At 46.3% G+C, this 18017-nt stretch overlaps 1 protein-coding gene across 4 annotated transcripts in view; it reads right to left on the bottom strand.

The window, feature by feature from the left end:
- FAM213A (family with sequence similarity 213 member A) overlaps window positions 1–16222 on the bottom strand; it is a 20168-nt gene extending 3946 nt beyond the window's left edge. Inside the window, exons 1-4 of one of the 4 annotated variants that reach the window (XM_006915470.3) lie at window positions 16045–16222; window positions 5692–5854; window positions 3793–3884; window positions 574–714 (exon numbers count right to left, since the gene is read on the bottom strand). In XM_006915470.3, the coding sequence (XP_006915532.1) occupies window positions 574–714; window positions 3793–3884; window positions 5692–5854; window positions 16045–16080 (432 nt within the window). In that variant the 5' untranslated portion in view covers window positions 16081–16222. Of the gene's footprint in view, window positions 1–573; window positions 715–3792; window positions 3885–5691; window positions 5879–10510; window positions 10641–16044 lie in introns of those variants that run through there. The other 3 variants (XM_006915469.3, XM_006915471.3, XM_015592314.2) reach the window with 3 other exon arrangements.
- Between the last annotated feature and the right edge of the window lie 1795 nt (window positions 16223–18017).

Below are 18017 nucleotides of genomic sequence, written 5' to 3' on the forward strand. Positions count from 1 at the left end.
ACAAAGTCCCAAAGCCTACTGGTTTGTATCCTCCCCTGACCCAACACGCACACAGTCATCCACAGCCGCCCGCCATCCCAGGAGCAGTTTCAATTGCCCGAGGACACAGGTTCCGACCTTAATGCAGCCCTGGCCTAAGGAAACAGATGTGCAGCTTTCAGCTCTGGCTCTAACCTGTTGCTAGACACAAACAGGGTTCTCATGCCTGACAGGGTGATTACAGTTCTATGTTCTACAGAAGTGAGAGTAGAGGGGAACGAAATATGGCTGCAATGAATTAAGGAACAGGGGCTTATGCTGGGCATCCACCTGCATTGTGAGGGAACACTGAAGGAGTTTCAGCTATTTCCTAGACTCCCATTCCCAGGTGACGGTTTAGCAAGGGCTCAAGTAATAAGTGAGAGGACAGCTATTCAGTGTCAAAGTATGCTCTGCTCAGAGGGCTGGGAAAGCCCCTGCAGGTTCAGGGCAGCTGAAAGGGATGCCAATATCCAGCTTCAGGCCTGACACCTGAATGAACACCTGAGCACAATCTGCAACAGTCTGTGTCTGACGGGCTCACAGAACATGCACCTTTTCGTCCAGGAAGATTTCTCCTTTGAAATAAGGCTGGAAGTCCTTCACTTCGGTCCTGATCTGCTCCTTTACCACTGCATAGAGGGGGACACCCAGCTCGTCCAACTTGGGCTTCAGGGAGGACAGGTCCGCAGCCTCCTGCAGAAAACAGGGATGGTCAGGGGCACAAACTCCTATGGCTCTTCAGCCAACCAACAGCCTCTTTCCTATAGGCCCAGAGCGTGGCTGGTACTGAATGCAGAATAACAAAGGCAGCAAAATGCCCGAAATAATTAAGGCTATGTTGCCCAACAAAGGACTGTCCCAGTGGGCACCAGGCCTCAGTACAGGGTGTCAGGTCAGCCCAGGCTTCTCTTCTCCAAGGTAGGAAGGGGAGGCTAGACTCCTGTTATGGATGTCCTAACCGTGGCCTGGGGAGCATCCAATAACTAAGAGATTGTACCCAAACATGGTCTCCTACTCCTAGCAACGATGCTTCTCTCTGACCTCATCTCCTAGCCCCTCCTCTGCACTAGGCCAAACTAGTACAAGGGCCTACCAGACAAACTCCACGCAAGCCATGTGAATAGCTGCCTCCACACCTTTGCTTAGTTGGCATCTTCTCACTGCAGTAACCTTCCTTCTTTTTCTAGCTCAAATCCTACCCTGCAGAAAGGGAATCCTGTTCTATAAAATTCTCCCTGGCTAGTGTAAGTGTAGCCTGGAATAAAGCTCTGATTTTCTGTGCATATCCAATCTTCCTTGCTTGGTGACTTTTTCTGTACTGAGTCTGTGTGCTATCAAGAAGTTGAGCACTGTCCCTTAAGTTCCCAAATATGTCTCATAGTTAGAAACTATGTCTTCCATTTCTTGTATCACTCAGTGCCTAGCACATGGTTGGATATATAGAAGGTACCAGGTACCAGGTGGAAAGATTTGAAGGTGAAAGTGGAAAATAGGGAGACTGCAGCTGAGCCGAGAAGTACAGAAATCCTTTTTCACATTCGGTGTCAGAATTAAAGAAACAGCAGGAAATCCTTTCAAATGCAGCCCACTTGCCTCCAATACAAATACACTGCTGTACAGTGGTAACTACATTTTTCATTTATTTTCTAGAATAAAAAAAGGGCTGGTAATGAAGCAAAATTCATTATAATGCTTTTATCAAAAGCTTCAGTGAGTGGCAAACTTTGCTCTAGAATAGAGAGGACTATAGGCTTGATGTGGTCAAAGGTACTCTGTATGTGACATGAAAGGTTTTACTCACTTCCTGGGCTCTTTCTTCTAAGTATGTTACTGTACAAAGCCATTAAGTGAACACTAAGTCATACACCTCCTCCCTAGGATATTCGAAATAGAATGATCACTCATCCAATCATTCTTTTAGATTCATAAGTTTCCACAAAATGCTCTGCCAAGACAGAGACCTAAGCACTGGAAAACATGTTGTAACTAGAGCTGTTCTTCTTGGAACCTTATGAGTTTAACTTGGCCTTGAGAAATCAAGTCACAGCAGGCTTCTATGTTGGTATTTGAAGGCATCACAGATTCAGAATCAAAGCTCTGAGTTTAAACTTCACCTCCTGTGGTAGGCAGAATAATACCCTTTAAGGATGGCCATGTCCTAATCCCAGGAACCTGTGAATATGTGCTATTACATGGCAAAGGGGAATTAAGGCAGCAAAGTAAATTTAGGCTGCTAATCAGCTGATCTTAAAGGACATTATCTGTGTTATCTGGATGGTTCCCATGTGGCATCTTAAATGTGGCAGAGGCAAACAGAAGAGGCAGTGTCATAGTGATGCAATGTGAGAAAGACTTGACCAGCTATTGCTGGCTTTAAAAATGGAGGAAGGGGCCACGAGCCAAGGAACGTGGATGGCCTCTAGAAGCTGGGCCAGCCAATTATTTATCTCCTATACCCTCTAAAAGACATGCAGACTGGCTGACAACTTGATTTTAGCTCAATGAGACCCACTTCAGAATTCTGACTTCTAGAATTGTAAGATAATAAATTTGTATTGTTTAAAACCAGAGTTTGTAATAGTTGTAACAGCAGTAATAGGAAATTAATACATCTACCCGCAGCAGTGTGATTTTGTCACCACTTCTGCACAAGACTTTCCTCCTCTATAAAACAAGAATAATAACAACAAGCTCTATTTTCCAGGGATACGGTGAGGAACCAATGAGATAACAGGCATAAAAATGCCCTGAATATGTTACAGCAGGGCATCATGTCATGTATGCAGCTGCTTTGCAAGCCCAACCACACAAGCAGGGGAGAGATCTGCAAGGCTAAAAGGAAATGCGTCAGGGTCAGGGAGGATAACCAGAGTAATGAGGATGACAACTTGGATGGGGCTAAGGCCACTACTTGAGAAGCAAAGCTGTTTCAAGAGTAGTACTGTCATTCCCAGTTCTTCTCTAGGCAAGGCAGTGATCTCAGAACCTGGATCTTCTGCCACCCACTGTGTGACCAAACCACTTTGGTCCTCAGTTTACCTATCTATAAAGTGACAAGGCTGAACCAAGCCTTCCTCTCACAAGTTCCCTTACTTACTGAACAGAAGACGATGGTTTCCCTTTGAGGGGCCAACCCGGAGACTGCCCAGTCAGTGAGCCCCAACCTGTGCCAAACTCTCATGCCAACTACACCCACACTAACGGCATGACTGAAATCCCACGGAGCTACAGATCCAACGCTGAGAGCACACAGTTAGACAGCGGAAGACCACATGCAAATGTGTGGCTCTCAGCTGTCCACCAGGGACTCCAGGGAGCCTCCCCAAGAAGAGCGAGACAGGTAGGTCCATTCTAAAAGTGTGACCTTATGCTGCCCATGTGCTGCAGCTGCACCACAGGCGAGGGCTAGCCATGCCTGCACCAGTAACAATCCATGAGCGAATCCTTGTTATGAGCATCAGGAGCAAAACTGGACCTATTCCTCATCCTTGATTAAATGGTTAGATGGTTCAGGAAATAGTACAAGAGTGAAAGGCCTTGAGAGTAACAAAGGAAAGTCAAGTATGTTGCTAAACTCCAGGATATAGTGAGTTGTTAAATGAACAGAAATAGAGAATAAATCAAAAGAAATACCTAGAGCAAATAACAGAGAATGGACTAGTGTTGATCGAAGGCTAAAGAGGGCCTACAGGTCCTTGGTCCTGGCTGGAAATGCACTGGCCCCCACTTACTAAGATTGTTTGTTCTGAACAGACTTTCAAATGTGCTCACCTCTCGACAGAGAAAACAGCCTGGCCTCCGCACAGCCATAATCACAGCTCCATTCTTTTCCCAGAGCTCCTTTGCTTTGAAGGTCCTTGGTTCTGGGGAAAAGAATAGGGAATTCAAAATCATCTCTGCCCAGCCCCATGCTGCCCCAACCCCTCAGCAGTTCATAAATGGTACCAGGCCCAGCAAAGGGGCTGAACAGGCATTTCATATGGAAGGAAAGCACACAGGAAACAGCCAGGGAGCAGCCATCCTTTGAGAAAATCAATATTATATAAGGATCCTACTGGATACTTCAAAGACCCCTCCCCCATAACAATCAATTTGCAAACTTGAACATCCTAAACTAAAACATTTCTGGAAAAATGGCAAATTCCTTTGCTGGTATCAATGGATATCATAATGATCCTTTAGGGCAGATACATGGCCAAAACCTGAAAGAGATCTTGCACTTTGGCCAAGAAAATCCCAACTACTAAAAAAGTATTCAAAGAGACTAAGTCAAGATAAATTTAAAAATATTTTTTTACCCTGAATATATTAACTGCAATATTATACATTAGGGAGGGTAGAAGATGCTTAAGAAGAAAATGCTGTGGAGTACTATAGTACTGCAGCTCAAGCCCGGCTCCCTGGTCAGACTGAGTCTGCGTCGAGCTGTGTGGCCTGGGGCACGCTATGTCTTCTCCCTGAAACTCAGTTTCCTTGTTTGTAAGTGGTGAGCTGTCTAGCAGCTCCACTTTGGGCTGCAGGAAGCACTAACAGATGGATATAAAGCACTCACCACATTGTCTGGAAATACAGAGTTAGTGAAGGGTCAATAAGTATGAACCCTTGTTATTTTAATATTTCTCAGAGGAATCCATGTCCCTGTGGGATGTTACATGGAAGAAAAACACAGTGGGGGATGAGATCAGGAATCCCTGAGTTGAACGGAGTGCAACAGGTCTCTTTGGAGGGCTTCTTAGTCCCTTACTAAGGTGACCTACAACATAAATTGCAGTCACAGTTCTTGCCTTCCCTTACAAGCTTCCTCACTTACTAAACAGACAATAATGGCCTTCCTTTCAGAAGCCAATTTAGAGACTGCCTTGTCAGTGAGCCTCAACTTTCACCTAACTCTCATGTGAACTGAACCCATGCTATTGGCATGACTGAAGTTCCCTTGAGATACAGATCCAATGCCAAGAGCACAGTGAGGCAACGGAGGACTACATGCAAATGTGTAGCTCTCAGCTGTCCACCAGGTACTCCAGGGGGGCTCCCCAAGAAGAGCGAGATGGGCAGGTTCATTCTTAAAGTGAGACCTCATGCTCCCCCAGGTGCTGCAGCCACACCACAGGTGAGGGCTGGTCATGCCTGTACCAGTAACAATCCAGAGATCTTTCAATGAGCAAATCACTGTGCTGATCATCGGGAAGATGGAATTAGACACACAGTATTTCTCAAACTTATCTGACTCTCAAGCTCCTAGTTTGTGTAGATGCAGAAGTCCGAATTCCTCAGAATACACTAGAAAATGGTTGGTTTAGTAAACAGTGGTACAACGATATTACTAAATATTATGGAAAAATTCTCATTATAGTTAGAGAAACAACAATGAAAGTGAAAAATGCTTTTGGTAAGAAAAAGGTAAAACATAAAATACCACATACACCAAGGTCGCAACTATAAAATAATATGTAAACATGCAAAAGAATGTATAAAAATAAAAGATTATTGTGTTAGGGTAATGAAATTATCAGTAATTTGGAAAGTGTTATTAAAATTTTCCTAATGTTGATATAGTACCTTTTCAATTAAAAAAAAAAAAAAAGAGCTATTTTACAAAGAAAAAAAAATAAGCAAGCCTGCATCCCAGCACCTTGGAAAAGTACTGAGACCAACAGGGTCACTGCTTACCCTTCTCCAGTGTTTTCAGGTCTATTTCCTCCAGATACTCCAGGGTTGCTTGCAGAGGCTTGGACAGAAATATGTCTGTGTTGGCCAGGACCAGTGCCAGGGCAGCAGCCCCCAGGGCCCCCGCACCAATCGACCACATCCCCATGGTGAAGGAACTTGGATCCTGGAGGAAAGACATTTCTGGAGACTGAGAGGAAGGAAGCCAATGTTACTGCTCTCAAGTAATCTAATCTCCCAAAGTGCAAGGCTCTAGCTGGGCAGCCAACCAGAGGCCAGAGGCAAGGGGAGGGGGAGCAGCAGCATCAGAGATGGGACTGGACAAGGGCTGCTGAGCACCTGCCGCTACAAGAGCTTGGATATAACAGATACATGGAGATTCCTGTCCCAAGACGCTCGCCAGTGAGTCAGGAGTGATGACAGAAATGATAGCTCTCTCAGACGTTTCTCTTGCTGTTCCCTCTCCCATGTCCAAGGTTATAGTCTCCCAGCTCTGTAATGCTCATCCATGCTGTGCCCCTGTTGGCAGACTAGTCAATGCCTGCCTTTCCTTCACAGTCCAGGAGTCTTAGCTACTATCTACCTGGAGGCAGATTTCTCTTCTGTGATCAGAGGATACTTACCTGTTCTGATCATGCTGTTCTGTCATCTTATCCTTCTTCCTCTTTAGTTTGTGATCCCTCAGACACAGAGACCGTATCCTATTCAACCAGCCCCAGACAGTTCCCAGCAGGGCCTCACTCATGGTAGGCAAGCAATCTGAGTACCTTTCTCCCAACTGAGAATAGCTTTATTTTTCGCTCACTATACAAATAAAACAGGTTCATGGTGAAAACCAAAAAGAAGCAATGCATAAAGCCATAGTCAACAAGAAAGCAAGTATCATCTAAACATCTACCACCTATTATATAGTTTAATAGAAATGGCCACTATTAAACATCAGTGTCTAATCTGACATTTTTTTTTCCTGTAAACAGAACTACATAGATGTTTGTTGAATGAATGGAAGAGAGTAGACAAATGTAAGAAAGAGCACAGTGTCTGCTTCAGAGGGGTTGAGCAAAAGATGTTTGCATCAAGCAGGGGTCTCTGCAACTGAAAATGGAGTTCCACGTGGGTCCTGTAGAACACGGTCCAGCCTTGTTCTGAGCTCATGCACGGGTGCCTCACTAAGGCTTCCTTTAGGTGGGAAGCCTTGTGCTTCTGAGTGGAGGGAGTTCCTGGAAGCAGCCTACCTCCCTGACAGCAGCAGGTACCCCATCCAGCCTTCCTTCAACTAACAACCACTTATAATATCTATCTTTCCATTTGGTCCTCTTACCATCCTAGGATCTGACTTATACTGGGACCTTCTTCCCTAAGTATCAGCATGATTCTGTGTTCTGGGATCACCAGGTATAAACCTGGTGTACGTCTCTGCGTATGTCCATCCCACCTAATCTTATCCCACTTAACTGAAGACTTACCTCTCCCCTGCAAGACTTGGCTGGAGAGAGGATTTCTCCAAAGAATTAAGCAAAAGCACAGAAATCTGCATGTCAGTGCCAAGGGAGGGAACTGTGAGGGATCCATTGCCATGAGATGACTTGATAAGAGAAGGGTTTAGCCAGACTAATGTTTAGGACAGCCTGGGAAGTTCAGATCTGAGTTAAGAAATCAAAGGGAACTTCTAGGCAGGGGTGGGTGAGGGTGAGTGGGGGGAATGATCAAATTAAAACAGCATTCAAGAAAGAGGAATTTGACATCTATGTATTAGGGAAAAGGAAAAAGAATGGGAGGTGGTGTATATGCTGGGGAAGGGGATGCTACTATGGTATCTGATGTGAGGGACTCAAGCTGAGAAAGGGGTTCCTTATAATTTCACCATTAAAAACGTGGTCTCGTGGACTGGCAGAATTGGCATCATGTAGAAACCCAGAATCCTTGGAACTAAGGAATCATAAACTGCATTTTAATCAGATCAGGTGGGCAATTGATGTGCACATTAAAGTCTAAGAAGCATTGTCTTGCAGCCAAGAATTCAGGATTTTGCACTTAGCCGGCCTTGGAGAGCTAGTCCCTCCTCAAGGCCCCACTTCTGTTCCCTCAGCTCACTGTGGGAGGGCAGAGATGGTGACAGTGAGAGTCGAAGACTGGAACACATATCTGCATCTCTGCCTGGAATGTCTTACCCCATTCAATCTATTCTTCAGAACTCAGACACCTCTTCAAGAAGTCTTCCTGGATGTTCTGCCTATCCCCGCTCCCACCCCAAGAGGGGCTCATTTACCCCCACCTTGGTACTGTGCCCAAATTGTACTCACAATCCCTCTAATACAAGATTTGAACCTATCTAGCAGTTTTCTCTTCTTTGACTGTTCCTTAGTTTATCTCGGACTCTCTCATGCCTAGCACAATGTCTCTTTGGTATACAGTGGGCTTTCCACAAATGTGTGCTAAAATGAATTCAATAGAATTAAATGATGAAGATGATGGAGGACCAAAGTTCTTGGGCCAAGCAGGAAGGAACCTTCCACAGGCTGGCTTCCAATTCTTTTACATGGCAAAGTTACGCATTACTGGATTATAGTTCACAGAACCATTAGGTGGAAAACCACAGGTCTCACCCACTTGCTGTAAACAAAAGATTCCCCAGAGCTTGGAACAATTTCTATACCTTCAAGCACTTTCACAACGTCCCTGGACTTCTGACATGTGTGTATGATTCGGGAGCAAAAAGCATGACCTCTGATCACAGATCTGATAACATTTCTGCATCATCAGTCAGAGGCCAGGTTACATTTATCTTACAAAGGAATTGCTTCAGCTCCTAGAACACACCTGTGGATTTCAAGAAGTCCAGCGATCCTTATAGTCAGCTCCATATCCTTCCAACACACCACTGCTATTCTTAGAGGGAAACAGGCTCCATCAACAGCCATTTACCTTGTTTTCTCAAGAGTACAAGGGAATCAGACTCAACTAGACCCAGCTTTTATTTCCAAACATTTATTCAGCACCGATCTGTCCAATAAACAGCAAGTTAGGTGGACATAAAACTAAATGATACATAATCCTCAAAGAGATATAGGCCTAGTACATAGATGACAGAAATTCAGGTGGAAAGGTGAAGCAGCTTGGCCAAGATATAAATATGGGGCTATGGCAATGCACGGATGAGTGATAATTACGTCTGCTCTGGGCAGCTATAGAAATACCCAGAAGGAAGTGGCTTTAGAGCTTAGGTAGAGCCCTGGGGGCAGGATGAAAGAGCTAGGTCAGGCCTGGACTGAATAAACCTGGGAAGCAGCAGGCTGACTGGGGGTGGACCTCAGTACTGAAGGCACTGAGAATGCAAACTTCCATGACACAAAATCCCCCCAATTCTAGCTCAAGTTCAAGATCTGGAGTACAAAACGGGGTCTAAAACCACCATGAGCAATGTTTACCATCCCACCTCTACCTCTGACTATGATCCAGAAAGTGTGAGCAGAGAATCACCCCTTTGGGGAGCGTGGCCCTCATCCCCAGACCTCGCAGCCCTAATATGTGAGAGCCTTATTAGCACCGGAGGTGAGAATCAGGCCTTTCCTGAACATATGCTCCCAGGTCCTCTAGCAGCTGCCAGTGGGAAGCAGCGAAAATTGACTTCAGAAACACCTGTAGAGTATGTAGGTACAGCCCCTTATCCAAGCCCCCGTGAGCTTCAAAGCAATTTGCATCCTGGCATGTCTTGGAGCATGTACCACTGCAACTTGCTGCACAGCAAGAGCTGACTCTGAATCCTGAATCACAGCTATTCCCACCCACAGAAAACAAAACAAACAAACAGAAAACATCTAAATGGAACAATGCACCTTCACATGGGTCTCTAAGGCTACTAACCAGTGAGATAGGGATGCCAGTAAACCAGTATTTACTTAGTGTCATTTGACATGCACGGCCTAATTTCATTCACTCAACAGTCTTACGATGCAGAGATTATTCCATTTTATAGCTGACAACACTGAAGTTCAGTACCTTCTCCAGTGTCACAGAGTCAGCAGGCAGCAGTACTGCAACCTGGACACAGATCACTAGGATTCCAAAGCTTGCAGTCTTCCTGCTATCATACCTTGCCTCCCCACACATTCATTTTTGGGTTTCTGGAGGTGAAGGGGTACGATTCTTTTTGTCTTAAAGAGAATTTTAAAAGATCAACTTATTTTTTAGTCATCAAATACAGTCAAACCATGTTTACTCTAAAGGAAATTTACCGTCTGACAGATGTCCCTTCTCTTTCCTTGCCTTGCTAGCCCTTTCCCTTAAGGAAAGTCAGTTTCTCTGAAAGATAATATAGCAAGGTTTTTTACACAAGAGCCAGCCCCCACCTGACACAGCTACAGTATTCAGTTCCTCACTGTGGGACTTATCTCATCTGTCCTCTCCCACACAAGAAGGTGAAGCAAGATAAAACCACAAACCAACAACAGCTATGGAAGCTCAGAGTGGCAGCTCTTGTCTGAGAAGAGCATGGTGCTGGGTGGAGAAGACCCAGCTGGGCTCCCTAGGCCAAGTGGGTTGATTTTACCACCACTGTCCCTGACACTCACTTCATTTTCCTCAACTCCACATGAGGGGGTTGGCTAAGGTGAATGCTAAAGATCCTAAAGCACCCAATGACATCCTGTGACTCAAACAGCTTAGTTTGGACTTTGCACATTCTTGAATCCTTACCTTAACTCTACTCTCTCCTCTCCCATTTCTTACCTGCAGCTCGGAGCTTCACAAGGCCTTCCCACCCCCACACACGGTCCCTTATCTCCAACCATGGCCAGTTCAAACCTGGGAACAAGGCACTCACCATCCACAGCATCTACACTCCAGCTTCTGCAGACAGAGGCTGACCCAGCCAGGAATTAGGCAGCAGGGGCAGGCTGGAGGCGGAGCTCTAGAGTCCCGCCTATGGCCCTAAGCTCATTCCCTCCACTGGCAGGAGCTAGCACCCAGAAACCCTGGGACTCCTTTAGCTGCCAATAGTCAATTTTCAGAAAATATCAAAGTGGAAAGCTGCCAAGACCCTCTAGCCCTTCAAAAAGTTGAGCAAAGTTTGAGTCATCTGCAGTCATGCAGATTATAACATTTATCAAGTGCCAACAGACGCCCTCTCTGCTATCCAGTGCAGACTAATGAAGCGAAGCCCTTAACAAAGCCCATGTGTCACACTAACTGAAATCAAAGGAAAATGTCCCTTTCTCCATGGCTGCTTGTGCAGTCTGCTCCTTTGCCCCATTCTTCACCCACACCCAGGAAGTCAGCTGGTGCCACTGAGTCCCCTCACCTGTTGTCTCTTCTTTACCACCTTTTGCCTTCCTTTCTTTTTCTGCCATGTGGCTCCTCTCAACCCACACTCCCTTCCTGGGCGACCTCACCTACTTTTAACACTTCACCCACCACCTTGGTATTGACTTTTAGGTTCCTATTGCTATTCTTCAGTTTCCACTTGGGGGTTCTGTAGGTTATCTCTGTTGTACCATGTCCAAAAGTGACCTCCACTAAAGTTAGTTTCTCTTTCGAAGTTCCCTAGCTTGTGTCATTCCCTAGTGAATGACACAAGCATCTAGCCAACTGCTCAAGGCAAAAACGAAGATTCGCACTTTACTATTCTTTCTCCCTTGTTGACTACATCTAACCAGTCAGGAAAACGTATTTGTTACCCATCCTCTTCTTAACCTCACTGCTGTCCATACACAGGCCCCTATTACTCTGTACCTGGCCTATTTCAGTAGCCACAGAACTGAGCTTGGCTTGGCTCGAGTAAGGCTCTCTACGGTTTGTTCTCCATGCTATAGTCAGAGGAACTGTAACACACCCGACCTGATGACTTCCTTTCCTTGCTTTTGGACTCTCGCTCACAATCAACTCCTCAGCCTGCCAATGGGGACCCTTCGCAGCTTAGCTTCAGCCCACCATTCAGCCTCATCCCTGCCATTTCAGTGGCCCTGCCAGACCACTCAATGTGCAAAGACTAGAACATATTTTGTCAGGCTCTGTACTATCATTCCTGTTGTTTCCTTTACCCAGAATGCCCTCCCCCCATGCCAATTAGGTCAAAGCCCAGAACAAGCTACACTCTCTTCAAAGCCTTTCCAGAAGGCCCCGACAACTGATAGCTCCCTCACCTGATTATATGGCATGCATGCATGTGCAAACACACGTATACCTTTGCATATTGCACAAGCAAATGGACTTAGTGTATTTGAATTATTTTCATGTCTGTCTACACAATATGGTGGAGCAATCACTCTTGCATCTCCAGCACTTAACACAAATCCTGGTAATTAGCAGGCATTATATGTCTAATAGAATAATCTGAATTTTACTCTTTAAACTCCAGTGAGACAAAGTTGGAACTAATCTATAACCACCCAACTTCAGCTCGGTACGAAAGGTAATTTTGGACAGTGCTGTCATGACCTTAAAGCCTTGGGTTTAGGTGACCTTAGGTTGGGTCCTAGCTCTGTCGCTCCCTGGCAGGGAAATCTGACATAAGCTATGAAGGCACTCTGGCCCTGGGTCTCTCATCTGTACACACAAAAGGGACTATGAGGTTGTCTCAGTTTGGACATCCAAAGACTCTAAAGCAGGGGTCCCCAACCTCTGGGCCACGAACTGGTACTGGTCCTTGGCCTGTCCCCAGGCCACACGGCAGGAGGTGAGTGGCAGGTGAGCAAGTGAAGCTTCATTTTTATTTGCAGCCATTCCCCAGTGCTAGCATCAGCACCTCAGCTCCACCTCAGATCATCAGGCATTAGATCCTCATAGGAGCACTGGTCCCTGGTGCCAAAAAGATTGGGGATCACTGCTCTAAAGTATGATTACAACTCCAGGGTTCTGATGTCCAGAAAGCCATGGACACACCTGCCACTACTGCTTTCCTCCTGGGTGTGCATTCACACTCCCTGCTTACCCAGGCCTAACTCCTGCCTGCTCAAGAAACTGCTTCTGGACAGGAGCTGATAAAGTCTTATAACAAAGTACCATCACAGGGTGGATTAATTCATGCCTGAAACAAGTAGAGACAGAATCATACTCTAAACATTGAGAGTATACCTGCCCAGTCCAGTCCCACCCTGGAAATCCTCCCTCCTCAGAATGAGCTGGCTTGAGGCAGAGCCAGAGCAGAAGGAAGAAAGGAGTGCTGAGGGAGCCTTGCCTCTGGTATTCAGTGAACAAGGCTAGAAAGGATGCTTCATCTTCTTTCTTAGCTCTCCTCTATTTCCCTCTCCACCCCTCAGAGCTCTAGTTCAGCCCCTCCTTCACTGAGTAAATGAGGAAAATAAGGCTCAGAGAAGGGGCTAGCTAGTAGTCCAAGGTCACATGGCAAAGGTTGGTCAGTAACTTTGCTGGGACTCAGATCTTGGTCTCCTAACTCCTAGTCCATGACTATTTATCCTGCATTGGACACTCTTGCAAAGGCTGAAACAGTGTGTGTGTGTGTGTGTGTGTGTGTGTGTGTGTGTGTGTGTGTGTGTGTGTGTGAGGGTATCAGGAAGGGGGCACCTATAGGTCCTGAAGTCTGCTTGCTGGCCTGAAGAAGGCTGAAAGCAAACCTGTTCCTGAACAGGGCCTGGGAATCTGGTGGCTAGAGAGAACACCAGCATTTTCCAAACTCAGTGATTTGCAAGCAGCTTATAATCCAAAGCCAAATGTTTTCTTAAAGGTCACATTGTCCATTCTCAGCTGAGAAGCCATTATCTACCTCTCCACCCCACAATAACGAAATCCTGTCATTTTAAATGATAACAAGACAGGCTTGAAAATGCCAGTTAAGCAGCCTGGTGACAAGGGCACCCAGGGCCCCATTAACACTAAGGGATGTGCTCCTACCCACTATTGTCGTCAACTACCATAGAACTAGCCACTTCAAATGAGCTGACTAGCTCTGGTCCAACCTTTCTCTCAGATTCAGAAAGTTCTGAATAGATGCCGAAAGCACAACAAGAGGATATAATCAGCTACTGGGAAATTTTGAGAGACTGCAGAGGAATATAGGGGCTAGGAGAGGTCCTTTCTTCTGATCAGTGATCCTGAAGCTACAGAGACCGCCCCAAAATATCTGGCCATTCTGCCCCTCGCTTGCACAGCCTCCTAGCTGGGCTCAGAACACTTGCTCTATCAAATTATATGGGTGTGGATGGGGAGGTAAGGGTGATATCACAAAAGACACTGAGCTTCAAGACAAAAATCCTCTGTTCTCTCTCATTAACTCTGAGAGGTCACCTCATCCCTCTGAACCTCAGTGTGTCCTTCTTAAAAACAAGAGCACTTTAAAGGGTTGTCAGGAAGAATTTTTGCAAAGCACTTCATAATTGTAAGGCCACATTATCTTTTCTTTGCAGGGCTCAGATTCACTCACTCTCCTATGATGGTCATTAGAAGAAAAACAAACACAAAATACTGAACAACTTCTCCAGCTGTGTCACCCCGGCTGTGTCACTGCAGGCCTGCCACCTGGGTGGAAGTTCTAGGTCTGGAGGGAACTCTGGCTTGTCTCAGGCACCTATGGCCCAACTGACCACTCCACAACACACACTCTCTGCTTCCCCTTCTGCAGCCTGCCAACACAGCCTTCTACACTAGCAGTACCAGAGAAGGCAAAGGGTATTGACCAGTTGTAATCTTCCTGTGTCAGAGGCCACTGGGCTCCAAAGTGAGGCTAGTTCCCAAACAGTGCCACCAGCCAATTCTTGCCACACAAACCTCAGCAGAAGGAGACCTGGGGTCTCTGCTCAACATTTCTCAAATAGGCAAGTACCCAGTTGGCAGGGGAGCTTACTTCTGGGACACCGACAAAGCATGAGGCTTTAAACTCCAGAAATGCAGTCCTCACCCAACTTTCCAAGCACCATTTAAGTGACACAAGCTGATAACACAATTATCAGAAATGTCTTCTGTACCCCTCAAGAATAATGCATAAAGTCTCAATTAAATGGCATGCCTCACAAAGAAGGCGATATGGGAGGGGCAGGTCCAATAACTACAATCTAACTCAAATTCCACATGCAGTAAGAACCTGGACAAAGCATTGTTAGTTGTTGTTGTTGTTTGTTGTTATTGTTTGCATCAGTAAAACAGGAATAATTCCCGAATTACCTTCTACAGAGTGGTAAGAATCAAAGGATTAAATGTATAGGTGGTGCTTTGCAAGCTACCTTAAAAAGAGTGACACAAATGTGAAGTATAATTCTTACTCATTTCTAGATTAGTCAATGATTGACCCTAAAACATGGTCTGTACACAAAATGGAGGGTTTCTGATAACTGGGTATGTTCCAAGGAGTTGGAGTTCACATTTTGAATCTCAATTCTCAGTTTCCAGGATTGGGCCAGAACAGGAGCATCCAAGACTATACAACCTGGCTACCCAATAACGCTTTTCAAAATAAATCCTAGGTATCCTCTTTCTTAATTAATCTGCCAAGCTCAAAGGAAAATACATTAAAATTTAAACCAAATTAAATTGAAGTCTAGATAATTGGGTTGTGGACAGAGCAAGGTGTGGTAAGGAAAAGAGGCTCAAAGTCAGCTGGGCCTGAATCCCACTCTGGCTTTTGGCTTTGCCAGGTGAGCTGTCTCCCTACAGTCATCAGGCTGGGCCTTAACCATCTTTTCCATCTCCTGCACCTCCGGGTCCCTGCAACAAGCTCGAGGATCAGTGTCTCGCTCATCTTTTCATTCCCAGACTTCAGCTCTGTGTTTTAAAATGGGCACTTGGGCTGTTTCTATTTTTTCAGGAGTTTGTAACCTTCGGGGAAGGGAGGCAAACAGGTGCCTATGAGATTCTGAAAAAGCTAGAATACATGGCCCCATAAAACCATGACCTTATGCAAGTACATAGCCGAGGACGTCAGGTCCCTCAGCCTCTACCCGCTCACCTGCAGCTATTCCGCCCGCCACCCCACGGCAGTTCCCTGGCCCACCCCGGGCTCGGCTCCTGGAGGACGGACGTTCCAGGGCAGAATTCTTTTCTGTCCTTTGTCCCAACAATTCAGGCAGGTCGGTGTCATCAGCCTCAAAGCCTGGGGGTGGGGTAGACAGGGGATCTTCACAAGTCAGATCCGCGCCAGTTCCCGCCCCGGGTCTCTGATCCCAAACGCGGGGCTTTTCCACTGACAGCGGCGCTGTGCGGCGAGCAGAACTGCGTGGGGCGGGGGGTGGGAGGAGTCGTCCTCTGGGCAAGGTAGGGGTCGCCTCGGACCCCGCAGGTGCAGCAGCGCTGGAAGGGCTCGCAAGGAGCTTTTCGCTCGCTCTGGACACGTCTGAGGAGCGGACCTAATAAACCCAGCAGCTACTCAATTCGCACACCGCCGACCAAGCTCTGTCTCAGTTTCCTCACCTGTGCCGAGGCTGAACCCGCCTTCGCGGAGGTCATGTGCTTCGCAGAGCCCTGCGTGCAGCAGATCCTGCTAGCGCTTCCCTCCCGCCCGCCTTCTCCTTGGCCGGACGCTAGGGGGTGGAGGACCTAAGTCTCACCCACCTCCTGGGTCCAGAGGTGGACTCCGCGCCTGCGCAGGTTTGCGCCTGCGCCACTGCCGCGCCGCTTCCACGTGATCTCCGCCCCACCCCCTGTGGGAGGAGCTCCGGCTCCGTAGCCGTGGCCCACGTTTAGCTCTTCTTTCTCTGCTCACTGAGCCTGGTTCCGGGTCTCCGCCGCCCTACGGGCTGTTCGCTTGCGGTCACTTGTTCTCACAACTCTAGCTTCGTTCAGTCCTTCGCGAGTGATGACCCTATACTCCTGATTCGTTAGGAGCGCTTTCTGGAGAAAATGGAAGCTCTGGGCTGCTGCCCTAATTGGATCTGGAAACACCTGTCCTGTAGCCGAGCATTCCTGGTCACCTTTCAGTCCTCAGCGAGTTTTTCAGCAGTTTCTTTGACGACTTTTTTTTTTTTTTTTGGTTGAAAGAGAGCATAGGGAGGAGGAATCTGTAGGACCAACGCATTCTGATGAGTGTCCCTTCAAGCTTTAGGAACAGCTTCGGAATTGCCAGCCTCTGATCCCATCTCATAGTCTCATCCCCAAATGCTAGCCATTAGGCAGAGGGTCGCGAGTGGTGGCTTGGCGCACCGGCTCCTGGGACGTTGCCCGACTCCTCCCAGAGTCTGAGAAACATGGTTTAATTTGGACTCTATCATTCATTCATTCACTCATTCTTTTACTCTTCATATATTAAGTGTCCACACTTTTATAAAAGTAGGCAATTGGGAAAACACCTTTTCAGAAATAGAACTGATTTACAACACAAAATATCACTGGGACAACAGTTTGGTCAGTCGCAGGGCAGAGAGCAATGAAGTAGCAGCGCAAGGCTGACACCGTCCACTGGTCAGAGGTGGCAGTCTGCCTGTAATGCCCGGCCCCCACTTCACCTGAGAACCAGCTACTGGTATACAAATCTAAAAACTTACCCGATTTGCCTCCCTGATCTCCCACTCAGACTCCAGGTTCCTTGTAAACTTATGGACCTATAGAGTCTCCTCAAGAGATCTCTCCTTAAGACAAGACTGTGAGATTTTTTGCTTCACGTTTGGGACTCCAAAGCCTGGCCCAAGGCCAGCACTGAGACAAACTTGTAAGTGTGAAAGAGAGGGTGTTTCTTCTAGATTGGGGGTGAGAGGAATAAGCTTGAGTGATCATGCAGGCTTTCCACAGGACTAGGTATTTGATTTGAAGGCCCCAATGTGTTTGGTATAATTGGTACAATATGATCGTAAAAAGGCAATTTACCCCCCAGAGTGACTTTCTCATTCCTGCCTAATTTCTCTTTATCCTGTGAAAGGGAAGAGTTGAAGGCTCATTCTCTCCATCCTGAAATAGGATGTTTGGCAAACAGTGGGGAAGGTTGCAGGGAAGAATGGCCACTTAGAACAAAACAGGAAGTCATTTCCTTTGGGTATGGTTCCCCAGAGACTGACTGTTAATGACAGAACCATTCAGGGGTCAAGGGTAGCAGAATCCTGGAGTGGGAGTCTCCCTGAGATTTCAGTTGTGATATAATTACCAAAAGCAAAAAGCTATGATTGTATTTATACTTCTGTAACATGCCAAAGTTCTGGACTTCAAAAGCCAGGCTATATTTGATAGCTAATTAACACACTCCTCATACTCCCAATTTGTCTGAGAAGGCACAGGCTGAACTCATTAAAAAGCAGTCATCAGACCAGAAGAATATGTTATGGGCAAGTAGGCACAGGAAAACTTACTTATGAAGCTAGAGAATTAAAAAGAAAACCACCAATCTGCCAAATTTTAAAGAGAAAAGTAATTCTAGTGTTGTAAAGACCATAGGATAACCTAGATTTTGAATTTAA

This window comes from Pteropus alecto, unplaced genomic scaffold, assembly GCF_000325575.1.
Source record: "Pteropus alecto unplaced genomic scaffold, ASM32557v1 scaffold155, whole genome shotgun sequence".
Lineage (NCBI taxonomy): Eukaryota > Metazoa > Chordata > Mammalia > Chiroptera > Pteropodidae > Pteropus > Pteropus alecto.